At 36.9% G+C, this 18,550-nt stretch overlaps 1 protein-coding gene across 1 annotated transcript in view; it reads right to left on the bottom strand.

Annotated features, from left to right (window-relative positions):
* The window catches only part of cnot6l (CCR4-NOT transcription complex, subunit 6-like), a 36,481-nt gene that overhangs the window by 12,379 nt on the left and 5,552 nt on the right, over positions 1 to 18,550 (bottom strand). The window contains exons 2-3 of the mRNA XM_039757936.1: positions 5,886 to 5,928; positions 631 to 752 (exon numbers count right to left, since the gene is read on the bottom strand). Of these exons, the coding sequence (XP_039613870.1) occupies positions 631 to 752; positions 5,886 to 5,926 (163 nt within the window). The 5' untranslated portion in view covers positions 5,927 to 5,928. The remainder of the gene's footprint in view (positions 1 to 630; positions 753 to 5,885; positions 5,929 to 18,550) is intronic.

Here is an 18,550-nt window from a genome sequence, read left to right as displayed (position 1 = left end):
AAATGTTCACTGCAGGGCTGGATTCCTTGGGTGATGCCATGGTAAGCTGCAAAGAGAGGACATCCCTATTTTGTTTGGGCTCTGCCTGACCTGGAAGTGCTTCATGTGTGCAATGTTGTAGCACTGGACATACTCCCATGGTCCTCCATAAAACCTCAACTAGGTCGGTTGAGAGTCAGGAGAGGACGAGGCGGACAATGCTTGTCTTGGGATTATTAGAGGAAGAAAGGAGAAGACGACAGTGGTGGTTGGAAAGCCTCTTAAAAGGTATAAACTATGCCTTTACATCTCGAGACCTGTGTCTGTGTATTTGTCTTGTGTTTCGGATTCCAAGGTGCCCCCTAGTTGCTACAAATTCTTAATTTTTTGGAAGCAAAATTAATTGACTTGGCCTTATAAGTCAATGTGAAAAAGAAGAACTCTTCAGATAACAGTTGATCTGAATATCTGCCTAAAATGCTTTCCTTTAAGCAAATACTGTATTTAAAAATTGGTTTGCAAAATACATTTTCTGTTACATCAATACATACAAACTATGCATATAAGCAATCAAACAATTTATTAGAATAAAAGACTTTAAAAATAATTATAAAAGCTATGAATTTCTAAAGTGGAATGAGCTACACTGACCAGAGATTTCCAATTCTGCCCAATGTGACTTCTTTCCATTAGCTGCCTCTTCTGCTGACATGATGGTATATAATCTTCTAGGATCTGGGGGATCATATTTTTCCTTTGGCATCCCTGTTAGCCTAAAAAAACAATTAATACATACATGAATCAATCATTTAGTTTTTAAAAGGGCTCTTTATCACCAGGTATATATTTGAGTACTACAGTAAAAACAACAGAAATCTTTCTTTGGTATTCTCATTTAAAAGGATTATTAATATTGTACTTTCAAATTAGAAAGACTTGTAAAGACAGATGGTACTTTATTTGTACCAATGGGACAATTCGCTTTTACAGAAGCTCAAAATATAGAAATATTATAACAAACAATAGTAACTCCCCTCAAACACACACAAAAAGAAAAAAAAAAACATCTGACTTGGCTAAACATAAGAGAACAGTCACAGTATGGCATTATAAAGTGCTGCTGTAGGTATGAAGAAATTCCAGTTGCGTTTCCTGATACATTTCTGCTGAATAATTCATTAGCTAAAAGTACTTAATGACAGTGTGTTAGGGAGGGGATGTGTAGCATTACTGATAATGGCCATCACTTTTGTCTCTCCTTCACTGCTGCCTTCGGGGGGCTGAAAATATTTCCCATAACCAAGCCTACCTTCTTAATTAGCTTGTTGATTTGGTGGGCCTTTTCTCAAGTGATGTCACCGGCCCAGCATACCATGACATAAAAATAAATAAATAAATCGCATTGGTTTCAGAGTTAAAGAATAAAGGATGTCATTACCCCATTAAAGGAGTGCAGCCTCCTTTAAAAAGTTTGCTCTGCCCTTTCTTATATAGTTCATCTGTGTTACGAGACCAGGCACCAAAGCATTTGCAACAATGCAGCACCTCCACATCAACCTCCTAAGTTGTAACCTGGCATAGAGGCTCTTTGGGGCGGCAAAAATGAATAACCAGTTCCTTGGTTTTGATGATGTTGAGTCAGAGACAATTATTTTGGCCCCAAGAAAAGAAAGTTCTTCACTTGACTCCTATACTCTCAGCCCTCTTTATCAAAGCATCCCACTAGTGCAGAATCATCTAATTTCTGCAAGTTACTTGACCTGGTATTATATTTATAGTCTGAGGTGTACAAAGTGAAGAAAAATTAGACAGGGAGAAATCCCCATTTTACAAGACTCGTATACTGTAGTTCAGGATCAGTCTCTCAAAGGTTATGATGTGAGATGTAAGGGCAACTAGTCTGTAGTCATTAGGTGAAAAGGCACCTGACCTCTTTGGAACCGGAACAATACGGAATGTTTTCCACAGCAGCAGATACCACAAAGTGGATCATCAAAGGCTCTAAGAACTCTACAAACAACTCTATCCAGTCCCACAGCTTTTCCTGTTTGTAGCCTCCGCAGTTGTCTCCTAAAATGCCTATCAGTTATGGACAGCCCACACTGGTGCTGGACTAATCACTGACCATACCAGCTAAAGGGGTAGGAGTAAAATATATACAGGGAGCATGTGTTGAAGCAGTAGAGATGGTGTGGCAGTACTGTGATTTTTTTTTTAAACTTTTGCAGTACATTCAGTACCATTCATCAATTGTAGTTAAGAGGTAAGCTTAAGCATATGCAGACAGATGAAGCTATGGTGTCCTGAATAAGGAAGACATTTAATTTGATTAACCGAACATTAATCAAAACTTTTAAAAAGTTAAAAAATTGGTCAAAACCAGAAAAAAGGGAGAGAGAAAACATAGAGCTTCTGTAAAAGGCGGCTGAAATGTATGTACATATAGTATATAAACACATAACTAACAAAAAGTTATAAAGGTAAGGATGAAAGCTTGTGAAACTATTTTATACATATTTAATGACATACATAACAATAATAATTACATTTTTAAAAGAAAGAAAAATGAAGAGACAAAATGATATCAGAGGTCTGTCATTAAATTAACGAGACAGATATGAATTTTATTCTAATAGTTATTAAATGTTAACCCTGTCTTTAAAGTAGCATCCTGAGTTATTTCAGAGGCAACACAATGCCAGTAGATTTCTTGGCCATTTTAATTTGAGACATCCATCTAAACACTGGTTCACGCAAAATCAGAGAGTGAAACAGTGCTTAATATTTTTGCATTTCTTTTCTGAATGGGTCAATGATCATGATTATTGTGATACAAATAATGAAGAAAGTTGTAAAGTCTTGCTTTATCTAACAGTAGTTAAACTATAAGCTTCAAGGCTGGGGGCAGCTTCTATAAACTTCTAGGTTATGGGAGTAGTATTACTAAAACATATCTTAAAAGAAATATCTGTTTCATTAACTTCATGACAGGCATTTTATCTCTTCTGTATAAATCATCATATAAACTGATGCAATAAATGTTATTACATACCAGGCCATGCACAGCATTAGCAAGAAGTGCAATTTTCTGGCATCTTACAAGACAATGCAAAAACTTGAATATATGTCAGAATAGTGATATTTACTGTTGTTAAACATATACACATCAAGAGGAGAAGACAAAGTATCACACAATCACAAATAAGAATTCACTGTACTCTGTTCATGTGACAGTAATACCCCTAGAAACCTATAATTTCCCCTCTTCGTCTGACTTCATGGATTGTGCCCTGTCTCATAAGTGGGGTAGCTTTCCCATTTTCCATCATTAAGCAGACATCTTTCTCTTTTTCTCCCTCCAAAATTACCACACACCCCACGTATACACAAACACATGCAAAATTCTTCCTACCAGTGAGCAGTCTTCCCTATAATCTAGATTCAATTCTTTACTTATTAGAGTTAGCCTTTAAACACAATTACAAGTACTAGAATCACTTAAGGTTTGGAGCAACTCTCTCTGGCTCACATAGACATTCACCTATACCCCCTCTAGTAGGACCTGCTTTCCCAGCAGCACTAAGTAGGGTCAATATGGCTGCTGTCAACTTCTGCCTTTAGTAGCATCATCTCTCCTAATTTGGTCCCATATGCCAGTTTGAAGTGCTGGCTTTCTGAGAATTTTTCACAACTTTACTCTTAAAGGGTCAATTTCATGCCCCCTTTTCTAGGTGGGAACCAAATTCTAGGAGATCATCTGAACACTTGCCCAGCCTTAGGTTACTCTCTTCATTTCCAAAGAGTAAAACGCCTCTAGTACCTGCTCTACCTTCTGTGCTCCATTGAGAGCGCATCCATGAGCTGAATGGTTTTATGTTCCATTTCTCTGGTGCTTCTGGAGGGTTTGACTTGCAGAGCCCCTCTAGTTTGTCTTAGCAGGACACCCCTTCACGCAAGGTTTTAAGATTCTCTAAAACAGATTTTGAAAGATGTCTGTCATTTCTTGCACTACTTTCTTCCAAAAAATTGAGTAGGCTAAAACAAGTGAAAAAAAAATGAGTGAATTGTATATACAATATCACAAACTATAAAATGTAGATAACTAAGTATTCCCTATGTATTATATATACAAACCCCTTTTCCAGGAGAGGGAGGATATTTTACAAAAAGCAATAAAAACAAAAATCTGTGATGTTAATTCATGTGAACAAAAGTACAAATAAAAGATTTTCAGTAGTTTTACTGACCAACTTAATTGTATTTTGTAAATATACACAAATTTAGAATTTGATTTGGTGAACACACTCAATAAAAGTTGGGACAGAGTTAAAATAAACATATTATTCAAGTAACACCGGTTTGGAAGATTCTACATTAAGCGGGCTAATTGGTAGCAGGTGAGGTATTATGATTGGGTATAAAAGCAGCATCCATCAAAGGCTCAGACTTTGCAGCAAGGCTGCATCATGGCTCACCCCTTTGTGCCAAAACTGATGAGAGAATTGTTAGTCAGTTCAAAAGGAACATTTCTTAATGCAAAATTGCAGAGAATTTAGGTCTTTCAATATCTACAGTACATAATATAATGAAAAGACTCAGAGAATTCAGAGACACCTCAGTGCGTAAAGGACAACATCAGAAACCACTGCTGAATGGGAGTGATCTTCAAGCCCTGAGGTGGCACTGCCTAAGAATCATCATGCTACTGTGATAAATATAGCTACCTGGGCTCAGGAGTACTTCGGAAAACCATTGTCACTTAACACAGTTCATTGCTACAGTACATCCAGAAATGCAACTTCAAACTGCATTACTCAAGAAGAAAGCCATATATCAACTCCATGCAGGCAAGTTCTCTGGGCCCAAGCTCGCCTCACATGGATCGAAAGACTGTGTAACCGTGTGCTTTGGTCAGGTGAGTCCACATTTCAGCTTGTTTTGGTTTTCCGTACCAAAGATCAAAACAACCATTCAGATTGTTATCAGTAAAAGGTGCAAAAGCCAGCATCTGTGATGGTATGGGGGTACATCAGTACCCACAGCTTGGGTGAGTTGCATGTATGTGAAGATACCATTTAATCTTGAGGCGTATATTAGGATTTTAGAGAGGTTTGTTGCTATCAAGCAGACATCTCTTCCTGGGACGTCCATGCTCATTTCAGCAGACTACATTCTACATGGGTTTTAACATAGCTTTGTAGACACAGGGTGTGTGTGCTTGATTGGCCTGCTGCCAGTCCAGATCTGTCTTCTATTGAAAATGTATGGTGCATCATGAAGTGGAAAATCAGACAACAGCAACCACAGACTGTTGAGCTGCTGAAGTCTTATATCAAGCAAGAATGGACAAAATTTCCAATTGCAAAACTACTACAATTTGCATCCTCAGTTACAAAATGATTAAGAAGTGTTACTAAAAGTAATGGTGATGTTACGTATTGGTAAACATTCTGCAATGTTTGATGAGTGTGTTGCAGCCATCAAATTCTAAATTTGTGTATACTGTATTTACAAACTACGATTAAGTTGGTTAGTAAAACAACTGAAAATCTTTTCGTTGTACCTTTGTCAGTTAAATAAAGGTTCAGGTGAATTAACATATCACATTTTTTTTATTACATTTTGGAAAAGATACCCACTTTTCTGGAAATGGAGTTTGTAATTAGGGATGTTGATATTCAAACAAAGTACAGCCTAGCATGGGATATCTGTTAGCATCCACAATATTGCTAGTAGTTGTATTACTTTTTCATTGCTGAAAGCCAGAAATGCAAATATTTTGCTAACACACATGGGTGCTAAGTGGAAAAACACTATACTGCATAATACTTTGCATAGCTAGTGCAATAAGCTTTCACATACACAAAGTGCACAACAGTCCAGCTGGAAATGATCACAAAACTCACTGCATATTTGATGAACATTCAAGTTCAAATTCAGCATCCATACCTGTTAAAGTAAATCAAACTCAAGTGTTAAAATGACAAGAGTTAAGAAAAATAACTAGTGGTGAAAGCTACCTGAGAAACAGTCATCTAAATCTTATAATTTTGGATATTAAAAAAATTACTATGAAATTTCAGTTTTCAAAACGTGATTACCAGATTTTAAATGAGTAAAAATTATTTAATTAAATCAACAGTCAAACATGCATGTCAACTGTTAAAACAAAAAGAAAAACACAACTTCCAACTTACTATTATTCAGAGCCTTAACTGTTTCTAGCTGATGGCATATAAGATTTTATACTAACCGAGTCATTTAAAATTCACCAAGGATACTGTTGGTAAACCTAACATATAGAGCGTTCACAACCTACTGTTACATTTCTCAGATTTCACACATATTGTAGTAGAAAACTCAATTATGTTGACAAGTTGACAAGAGAAGCACCCAAAAATTCACATCACTCGTTAGGTCTAAAAATAAGGACATTACCTGCATTCCAGGAAGTCTGTGTTTAAAATTCTAAAGCATGTTACTTGTATTTAAGGGCTAGATACTTACATTTAAAGTATACAGGTATTCCTCAAAATACCTCAAAAGTGTTCAAGTTACGAGTTTTTCATGTTTACAGGAATTTCATTTAAAATAGGGTGGGATGACTTAATCAACAAAATTAATGTTGTGATTATTTTGACACATATTGTGATTGTGATTTAAACTGTGACATGTATTAAAAGTATTAAAAGTTGCCATTCTGCATTGCAATGTTGAGGCTAAAAACAAGTGATGGCATAAATAATCACACACGGATAATATTTCCCAGCATTTACTTATCAACTCAAAAGTGTTTCAAATAACAAACAAAAACTTAAATCATTGAATGCCTAGGACCAACGACCAAATTACTTTCTATAACATACAGTATTTTCTAAACAACTTGAAACATGTGCTAGTCCTAAAGAGGCTATCACATTATACTCTAATTTAATATATGGCACAGAAGACTGTAAATGTTTACAAATGTTATGGATGCAATTAAAAAAACAATATTGGGATTGATATTACATTTGAAGTACTAAGGTAGATTACATTTTGCATAAACTTTCTAATCAGATGGTGAAGCATACGGCCGAAGTACTGGAATCTGGTCCCGTGATTCAATTCTACTGCTTTCACAATGTTAGATTTGTCATCTGTGGTTACAGTCACTAATGCAAGGCTTCTTTCAAGTATACAGCAATGATCACTTGTATTATCTACTAGGAAATACTATGTTTGCAAGCAGCTACTTTTCATTTCAGATTCATTACTTTTATAGTGCAGAGTTATGCTAATGCAAGGCTCGGTCATCCTGTTCAATCACATTTTTGTGTTGTTAAATACTATTCTAGTTTAGCCGAGTCAGATTCAACTTCACCTTTGCATTTTCTGTACAGTTCCGGGATTATAGCTTGTTTGATGTAGTTTCACATAGGCAACTAATATCTCTGGTCAGGTTTGTTAATTAGTTCTGAAAGTCCTCTTTGATAATAACATAAAAGTGCAAAATGTCTTTTGCTAAGCAATCTATGACAGCATCTGTGATTTTATGTCCCCTCTACATTTTCTCATACACTTGCAAACTCACTAGATTTGTTGTTTGTTTTGACTCACCCAGGCTTTCAGCTACGGCAGGTTTACTTGCATTTACCTTTTTTTGCAATGCATACGTTATCGAGATATATATACACATTGTCTGTGACACTGATATATATTAGTTGTGCTACAAAATTAGACAGCAACTTTAACTTTGCACGTTTAACACAATTAAAATACCCCTCCGCCTAAATGATGATGCTGTGGTCAAATCCAAACTACTGCCAAAAGACAGAAATGGATTTTTTTTTGGTTCCAAGTAACCAACTTCTCCCTGTGCTGTTGTACTCAAGAGAATAAACTGGAGAATAAATGAGAGATTTGCTTATTTTATCCTCTCCAACAGCACAAACTTCACTGGACTACTAGTCCAAAACAAATGGCAATGAGAATGATGGATATTTTTGACTGATAAGTCACATTAGAAGTTACACATATGCTTAGTTCATGTTCAGCAGACTGGAAGCAAAGCTCCCTACAAACACGCACAACATCTGGAGGCACGATGAACATATTGTATTACTGGTAATAAATCACACCTTTGCGGTTTAGTAATCACTCTGGTCCAAATCATTATTTCAATTTTAATTTGATTATTTGTACAGCACTAATTTAACACTCTTATTCTTTTCAGTTGCAAGGATCAATGTGGTATTTTCTAATGGGTGGTGCAGACTCAATTGCAATGGAAGAGAAAGAGGCAGAGGACATGAAAAATACAACAAAGGAGTTAAAAAAAAAACTCTGCTTCTCTTCCTCTTTTTCTTCTCTATCACATTCTAGCCCCTGCCACAATCACCAACCAGCCCCACATCTCCTCTTCAATTTCAATTTGTTTGACAAGTGTGATATTGATGCATTTTTTTCTTCTGTTTACTGTACACTTTCCATTTTGAAGTTGCCTTTTTCTGCGGTGGGTTGGCACCCTGCCCAGGATTGGTTCCTGCCTTGTGCCCTGTGTTGGCTGGGATTGGCTCCAGCAGACCCCCGTGACCCTGTATTCGGATTCAGCGGGTTAGAAAATGGATGGATGGATGGAGTTGCCTTTTTGAATTAAAGAACAAATACTGTTGCAGAAAATGAACCAATACAGATCAAATCCCACTATAGCGAAAACTGAAGTATCACAATTTTTAGAATAACGAATACTTTTAACATCATGTGAAATGGAATACGTTATAACGGAATGTAAATTTCAGTATAATGAACATTTGTTTCAACCAAAAATGGCCACCGAAGATAATAATGCAATGCAAAAAATACTTAATGCCATCCCTACACTTTCACCAAGTCTCAGGAACCCTGCAACAGGCGGTTTCTTTCTTGTTAGACCAAACAAAATTGACAGTCTGTTGCAAATTTCCTGTCTCAGGCAGTCTCGCCAAGGCAGTGTAGGCACAAATTCCGAGTCAGTGCGCCACCATTCATACGCATGAGTAGTTGTGTCATGTGTGGATACTGTACTGTTCCAAGTTTCGTGAACAAAAAAAGGTGAGAAACAGCTTCAGTTTATGCTGACAGAATAAGTAACAATCCTGGAAAAAGTTGATTCTGGAATGAAGAAAAATGACATGGCGAAAGCAAACGGAATCGCACCTTCAACGCTGTTAACAATTTTGAAAGGTTGGACTGAAAGCATGCAGAAGACAAAGATCAGGCATTGTAACCTGAATAAAAAAAAAAAAAATTAGAAGCTTGTTTGTATATCTATTAAAAAAAAAAATTTAATCCAACATCTCATTTTCATTCTGTATTCTTACCTGTATTTCTATATAAAAAAGTTACCTCTAACAGCTCCTCTCTATATACAGTAAATATAAAATCCAATGTCTGTCTGCTTTTCACAAGAGAACTACTTAACAGATTTAGTTTGGGTTTTTTTCTGCCATTTGCTTAAACATTCTGGTTGATTTTGCGAATTCTCTCATCGCGCTAAGTATCATAGTTCACTTGCGGTAACGTTTTATTTGCGTGAATTCGAGAAAGATGCAACGGGCCGAGGGGAGGAGGGCAGGGCCATCCTCACTCACGTGCCAGCCTCGGGGTGTACCTTACATCCGCTTAGCTATCAAACGAGAGAACTACTTAACGGATTTAGAACATTCCGGTTGATTTTACAACTTCTTATATCGCACTAAGAATCATAGTTTACTTGCAGGAGCGACATATCCACACTAATCTGAGACTAGAGGGCTGCAGGTATAGGGGAGGCCCTCTGCTTAGCTAATAATACCTTTTTGTTTATTGATTTTTAATGTTTGTCCTTTTTCACTACTATGCGGGCAAGGCCATGGGGGGGCAGCTAGTGTTCAAATAAAATATTTTTTGCAGTTTAAGAGACACCATGTCTTTATACAGGCATTGTCAAGCTTGAATCACAGAGCTGGTAGCACAAGAGACAGAAAGGTGGGATCAGGGTTAATGTTTTAAACATCGTGTGACAAGCATGTTACGCAGTAAGACGCACTAGAGCAGTTACAGAAATATCCTAGCGCCGCTACCATTGGAGATGGCGAATTGACGGCGACTCCAGTCACAATAGTATATGAATTGTATTCATATTCGTTACAACAAAACTTCCATTATAGAGAAATATTTTTATGCACCAATGAATTTCTTTACAATGGGATTCCACCGGTATTACATAGCTTTGCTGCTTACAAATGTAAATGCACACAGTGTAATGTTGTAGCTACGAAAAAGTTTAATAGAAGCCAGTAAACAGCTGCATAATTAACTCATTAAGAGAAAAATGCATGGTTAGTGTGTGTTTTAATACTATTAAGTTAAATATTGAAATGATTGTTTTTATTTTAATGGTATTTGGTGCTACTTTAGGAAAAATAGGTATACATGTTAGGAAAAAGGAATTCATACATTTTTCCAGTTGAAGTTAATGTTGATTATGCTTTTGAATTACTAGTGTTCACCTTACAAGGGGTCTTCCCAGAGCACATTATGCTCAAAGTGTGTGAAAAGACTGTACACTATGTTTACACTTAAATAAAATGCTATTTAATGTATGTTGCATAAAAACTGAATCTTTAGCATTCACAGCAAAGTATCTTGTATAACACTGAAGTAAAGAAATGCAGTAAAATAATATTGCAAGCAGAGATAAAGGTTATTGGTGTGTCTTAGCATAACCTGTGAGAAGGTAACTTTTAATAAGTCTATGCATTAGTTTTTATGCATTGTGTGCCAAGTCCATTAAGTTCACCTTTTTTCTTCCCTCAAATCTAGCTGTCAGAGAGCAAATGGACATACATGGAATATATCCTAATGACTAGGAGTGACTGAATCTACAGATAATTGAACATTCTAGCAGCTTCAGTAGATACCAGTATAATGTATTTGAATATAGAGTATATACTTTTCAGACTGAAACCTACCTCTTTAACCATTTTTTTTTTTGATGGTCAATCATTCTTTCTTGTAGAAAATAGGTTTATTCATGCAAGCAACATTGTTATCTGTGCAACACAGATATTCTGCAAAGATGATACAAGTAGACTTGATCTTATCAGAACTGCTAAAAACACATAAAATCCTTCTCATAGGTATACTGGGGCATTAAACCGAGTGCTCTCCACCAATACTATGACACACATCTTTCAACATACCTTACTGCATTTTAAGTGATACACAGACGGTGACACTGCACTCACTGCACTGTTCATTTCTATAATTGATAATCATCTCTGGGAGTGTACAATATTTTTATCTGCTGATAATGGCTTGAAACTCAGGTTTTACAAGTGCAGGGTAAAAGATTGAATAAATCAAAAGGATAAAAAAAAATGTTTTGAATCCATTACTTCAACTTTAACTAGCAATTCCTCAATGCACACAGAATCTGGCTACTTATAGACAATTGCCATATTGCCACCAGTGTCACTGTACATAAATATTAGCATGCTGTCTTTAAATTCCAGTAGAAATTTGACTATTTGGTGTTCACTATCACAATTACAGTCATGACAAATCCTGAAGTCTTTCTCTTATTTAATAATACAATCCAAATTAAAAGGCATCTTTAAATGATTTTTTTTCAACAATGAGCTATGATGAACTGTGCTCTTTGATTAGCTCTGCCAAGACAGGGGAACAAATGAAAAATGCATACATTTCCAGGCTATTTATGGTAGATAAAACATAATAAAAGGAGAATTACAGTTGCTCAGTGGTTCGTGCCCGAGAGTAGTCTTAGATAAAATTGCAATTGCAACACATTGGTTTATGAGCATAAGCATAACAGAGCTCTGGGGAGATACAAACCAGTATTTCAGCCATTGTTGCACAAAATGTCCTGGTATTGAATTGTCGTCTCTATGGATTTTCTATTCCATTTTAATTAGAAGCTACTCAAAGACAAGCATAAAAACTCAGGGACATTCTATAAATGCTAATGTAGCATAGAATACAAGCTGAAATATACCTCAATTTCATTTATTGTGTATTTAATGCAGTTTCTGCATATACACAAGATACTGTATTTTGGGTCTACGTCATGCTGTGCAACGTCTCCCCAGAATCTGAATCAGAAGCACAATCAATATGAAATGAAAAGCAAATTCACCTCCTACAGGATATGACCAGACAAACATCTTAATTACTTGTTAAGTGATTATTTCAAAGAGGAAATTGGCATAGAACAATGCTTTAAAACAATGTTCATATTTAACAGTCAACTCAATTTGTATATAAATTATTTAGTGTTATAAAAGACTGAAATAATGAAGGCAGCAAATACACAAATGTTTATTTTAATACAATAGGCTTGTCAAGCACATTCAATGTTTCCACTTCACATTTACTTCCAAGAAAATATAATTAAAGTAAAGTTGAAAAGAACACTTCTGGCAAAAGCATGCATATAACATTTCCACTGTTGGTGGAAAACCTTTTCTTTTCTTATATGAAAGCAGCACATAGCGACAAGAAAACATTGCTTGTGTTTACTGCACTTGGTCCAGTGAAAAGACAACTCTGTGGGTAAGCAGACAGAGAAATGAAATCAATGTGTAAAATGTCTATACCTCAGAAGCAGTGCATCAGTAAAGGAGTGTGAAGCAACACTTACAAAAATATTACAATGTCAAGTAGAACATTATAAGAAAGTATTTGACTAATCTTTTATCATCAGTTAGGAAAAAAAAGACCATTCCCAAATGTGAATGGCTTTGAGATGTAGTGCAAGAATAATAACATTAATACGGCAACAAGTTGTACTGTAATGCTGCAGTAAAAAGAGTGGCACATTGACAACTCTGATAACATCCTGAAACAGCCATTCAAAGTTTAATAGAGATGCAGAATAAAAATACAATTTAGACTTTTATCAAAAGCTAGAATTAAGGTTTCTGCCATTAACTAGCAACTTCATTTTAACACAGGGACTGCTACTAAAATGCCATATACAACATTAATTTGTGACAGATTTCATTATTTTTCTGTTAAAATTAAAATAGTGAGAGTTGACCATTTAAAACAGTAGGATCCCCCAACCCCAAACAATACATACACACCCTAACACAGATAACTTGCACACATAAACATTTCTGTGGAAGCTATAACTCTTAGCCTCTAATACAGAACATATTAAGACTTACATCACAGTGCTAAATGTGACAACAATAAAAAACTTCACCTGAATTAAAAATTTCACTGGACTCCCAATGTGCCAGTTTTATGCACCTACATCTCATGGTTTTCATGTTCACTGGCGTATCTTATCCTATATAAATATTGTTTTTTTTTTCTTTTTTTAATACAGTGATCCCTCGCTATATCACATTTTGACTTTCGCGGCTTCACTCCATCGCGGATTTTAAAAGTAAGCATATCTAAATCTATATCACGGATTTTTCGCTGGTTCATGGATTTCTGTGGACTATGGGTCTTTTAATTTATGGTACATGCTTCCTCAGTTGGTTTGCCCAGTTGATTTCATACAAGGGACGCTATTGGTGGATGGCTGAGAAGCTACCCAATCAGAGCACGTTACGATTAAATAAAACTCCTCAATGATATACGGTATGCTTCCCGCGCGGTGCTTCGCATACTTGAAAGCCCGAACAGCACCTATTGATTTTTGATTGTTTGCTTTCCTCTGCCTCTCTCACTCTCTCTGACATTCTCTGCTCTGGACAGAGGGGGTGTGAGCAGAGGGGCTGTTCGCACACTGGCCTAGAGGATACAGACGCTCCTCAAAAAAATGCTGAAAGAATACCTTCACATTGCTCCCTTCCTTGCAGCTGCTTTGTCTGGCGGTGCTTTGCATACTTAAAAGCCCGAACAGCCCTATTGATTTTTGATTGTTTGCTTTTCTCTCTCTCTGTCTCTCTGACATTCTCTGCTCCTGACGCGCACTCCTTTGAAGAGGAAGATATGTTTGCATTCTTTTAATTGTGAGAAAGAACTGCCATCTCTGTCTTGTCATGGAGCACAGTTTCAACTTTTGACTAAAGGGTGTTATTTCATGTCTAGAGGGCTCTAATAATGTTAAAAAAACGTATTTAGAAGGTCGTAAACAGGTTTTTTATGCTCTGAGAAAATATTCGATTTATAAATAAAGAATCCTACTTCGTGGAAATTCATTAATCGCGGTAGAGTCTGGAACAGATTAAACGCGATCAACGAGGGTTTACTGTACCTTGGTAAAAAGCAAAACAACCTCACTGAACCCTAACATATGTTGTTATTTATGTTAGCCAATAGTTTTAAAGAACTCTCTAACCACTGCTGAAACATCTAAACTAATGCTGAGCTTCTTGTACATGTATTACCCAGCTGATAAACATTAAGCTGGACAGGATTTTCTTTTTCTTTCAGGATTCTTTTCTAATGTGTTTTCCTCTCATACCATATAAGTGATCAGCTACCTTTAATGGACACTTTTCAAGATTAATAAAAAGCTCTCTAGACACAAAATGTGTCTATTCTATTGTTTGGCCCATGCCAAACAATAATAGGGCAATATCAGGTTTGTGGATATGTACACTACTGGTCAAAAGTTTTAGAGCACCTCAGTTTTTCCAGTCTTTATTCAAATTGAATCAGTCGAAATTCAATTAAATAATGAAAAGGTAAGCAGTAAACTAACAGAGGTATACATTTAAAGTTAAGGTTAGCAAAAACTGAAAAAAGGAAATAACAGAATATTACAAATGAGCCTTCTTCAGGGAAATGAGCATGAGTGGAATGTGGGTGGAGAACAAAATGGTACCCCTTGGCAGATCAAGTGGTATCAGTGCATCAGTAATTGAAATGCCTTTTTTCCCCCCTTGCCAACAGCATTAAGCAACCCAAAAGTGGGCCAGAATGCAATGGTTGAGAAACACTAACATAGACTATAGATACATACATACATAGTTCAAGCACTGCTTTCATATTCATTCACATCTGTGGACTTTAAATGAGATCTACATACAACTGGTGAAAAACAGAAAAAAAATTTAGTGAACAGTGTAAACATCTAATAATGGGAGTAATATATACTCAAAATTGATATTATTCCTATTGAATACCCATTCCAATTCAAAAGAATAAACTTTCCTATAAAGCTGTGTTTTTTAATAAGGATCATTAAAAGTCAAATCACTAGGAAAATCTTAAAAAACAGGAATGTTTTACTCAGGGACAATTGTGTACAGCAGGTTTAAGCAGCGTCCCTGACACAATAACAATATTAATATTACTTAATATTCAACTGATGCCTTTATCCAAAGTGATGTTACACCTGTGCGTTACAACCTACATTGCACAATTACTGAGACCGCTTAACTGAATCCATTTGCAATTGCTGTAGGTCTCTTAAAAACCATTGCTAGCAAAACTCATGTGTACCATATTTCAATAAGATGACCTTCATTCATGGAAAAATGTTTGTTTAAAAAAGGGATAAAGGAGGTTCAATCTTAAGCTAGCAGCTTAAGAGCTTGACTGTAAGCCATATAACAGTCATCATCACTTACTCATAAATGGCAAAGTGCTTTGAACACTTGGCCTGTCAATTTCTGACCTATCCTAATTGCTTGTTCTGGAATAGATCAACAGATCAAATGAATCACTCTTAAATGAAAAAAAAAAACTTTAAGAAAATGTTTTGCCTACATATGATTTTTTCCTGCCTCAGAGTAACGTGGCCAAAAGAAAGATATTCAACATCCTATAAGAACACCATTAAACACATAATTGCACAGCGTAAGTGACTAGGCAACCTACAAATCTGTTGAATAGCATGTCGTAACAGAGTAGTAACAAATTTAAATAAAACGGAAAACCATGGAGCCTTCTTTTTGATCCCATTAAAAAAAGTTCCTACACTTCTGTAACTGGTAAGTCTTTCCAATAATACTCTGAACAAATTTAGTATTTTTGTGGCTTTCAATAGACAATAAAATAAGGGGCTAGCTATAAATTATATATTTATTATAAATACATTCACTTAATGACCATTTTATTAGATACACCTGTCTAATACAGAATAAGACTGCTTTTTCAGATCAGTATGAACTCTTCAAGGCATGGATTCAACAAAATGCTAGGAACATTTTTTTTGTTTAGCACACCATTTTGTGTAAACTATAGAGATTGTTGTATTAAAAATCTCCCAAGATGGGATTTCTTACACCAACAATCACAGCAGTCAAAGTCACAGGCACAAAACCATATGCACCAGGTCTACATGCTCTTACATGCATACTGAGTTACTGCTAAAATGACTGGCTAATTTGAATGGCAAGTTTTTGCATAGAGTAGCAGATATACTCAACAAAATGGCAATTTTCTACACTATGGTGTGCTGGACTGGTAACATCACTTCAAGACCGTCCCACTGAATCAACAAGCAAATTTAAAGGGCAAGCTCAGTTACAGCACACGCTCTGGACCCCCTGAAGGTGATAACAAAGGAGAGAGTTGAAACAAAACTGAGTACCATTATGAACAATGCTGCACATCCTCTCACTGACACATTAACACCGAGTACTTTCAGCCAACAAATTATTCAGCGAAGTGTGTCAAGAAATGCTACTGGGGCTCCTTTATACCAACAGCAATACACCTGCATAATGCCTCACTGGGACTGTGCCTGCAAACTCTTTTTTTAAATTTCTTCCTTTGTCATTCTGGTGTGCGTTCAGACCATAGCATATGTGTGTGTGTGTATATGTATATATACACATACAAAATAGATTTTTTTCCACTGTGTTTTAAAAATGATGTCTTAAGGTTTTGGCCATCATTAACAATACACTCTTCGAGATGATTCTGAACGCTCACATGACTTGTTTGGCCATTTCAAGGGGAATAGTGGCAATTTTGTGGGGAATAGCCACGGCTTCAAGGTTTTGAGGTCGGTGTGTGTATACCTTGGACATTAGATAGCCCCACAAGAAATCGCTCAGAGCGAGAACGGGCAAATGTGAAGGCCACCTGACATTGCTGTGCAGGGAGATCAGGTTCCCTGAGAACGTCTCCCACAAAACTTGCATGGATCTCCGCGCCATATGAGCTATTACTCCATCCTGTTGAAACCAAGCATCCACCACACCCAATTCTTCCAGTAGGGGCCGCAAAAAGTTCTCTAGCATTTCAAAGTAACGTTCTGAAGTGATGGTAACCGTTGCTTCCCCCTTCTCAAAAAAGTAAGGACCTACAAACTGTAACACGCTCACTGTGCAGTGGTCTCTGATGAAGTTCACAAGGGTTGGTTTTATCCCAATAGCAAGTTTTGCTTATTTACACAACCATTCAAATGGAAATGGGCCTCATCACTGCACAAGACGATGGCATCTCAATGAACTGCTTGCAGAATGTTCGCACACAACTCTCTACAGCTCTCCTAGTCTCTCTCAGTGAGTTATTGCACTGCCATCATATAATATGGATGGAAATTAAGGTCCTCATGCAAAATCTTCCTCAAAGACGTGTTGGAAGTGCCTAAGACAGAAGCATGTTTACGCGCTGAACATCTAGGAGTCTGAAAATTTTTGCCCTTACAGCTTGGATTTTTTTCAGGCCTTCGTACTGTCCGAGGACGGTCTGGAGATTTTCTATTCAATGGTGTACCCCTTCTGTCTAAAACTAACCACCCACTGAAGAATTGTTTTCCGATATGGAACGTCACCGTTAGGAGAAATGCTGAAGTGCATTCAGAAAGCGTGTTGCGTAATGATGATGGATTCATTGTTTTTGAAGAACACTTTGACAGTGAAAGCACTGTATGCACCAGACCAAGGCATGCTGCCGACTGAAAAGGGATCGCCTATCAGAGGACATCCACTCCAACCCACTTGGCTGCCTGTACCTCGCGCAATAACCTTGAGAAATGTGGTACTTCATTCTGGCTCACCCTATATGTGTGTGTGAGTGTAGCTACACACATACATGCAGTAAATACATACATACACACACACAGGCGCCACCATTAGGTACACCTTACTAGTACCAGGTTGGACCCCCTTTTGCCTTCAGAACTGCCGTGATTCTTCCTGGCTTAGATTCGACAAGGTGATGGAAACATCCATCCATTATCCAACCCGCTATATCCTAACTACAGGGTCACGGGGGTCTGCTGGAGCCAATCCCAGCCAACATAGAGCGCAAGGCAAGAAACAAACCCCAGGCAGGGCACCAGCCCACCGCAGTGATGGAAACATTCCTCAAGTACTTTAATTCATATTGACACAACATTCATGAATCAAATCCCCCATTCCACCACATCCCAAAGGTGCTGTATTGGATTTATATCGGGTAACTGTGGAGGCCATCCGAGTACAGTGAACTCATTGTCATATTTAAGAAACCAGTTTGAGCTGACTTGCTATTTGTGACATGGCAGGTTATCCTGCTGGAAGTAGCCATCAGAAGATGGGTACACTGCAGACATAAAGGGATGGACATGGACAATAACAAAACGCAGGTAAGCTGTGGCATTTAAACAATGCTCAGTTAAGGGGCCCAAAGTGTGCTCATTGATACAAGG

This window comes from Polypterus senegalus, chromosome 7 (assembly GCF_016835505.1).
Source record: "Polypterus senegalus isolate Bchr_013 chromosome 7, ASM1683550v1, whole genome shotgun sequence".
Lineage (NCBI taxonomy): Eukaryota > Metazoa > Chordata > Cladistia > Polypteriformes > Polypteridae > Polypterus > Polypterus senegalus.
The sequence above is the reverse complement of the archived record's forward strand: the minus strand, read 5'-3'. Positions and strand labels throughout refer to the sequence as shown.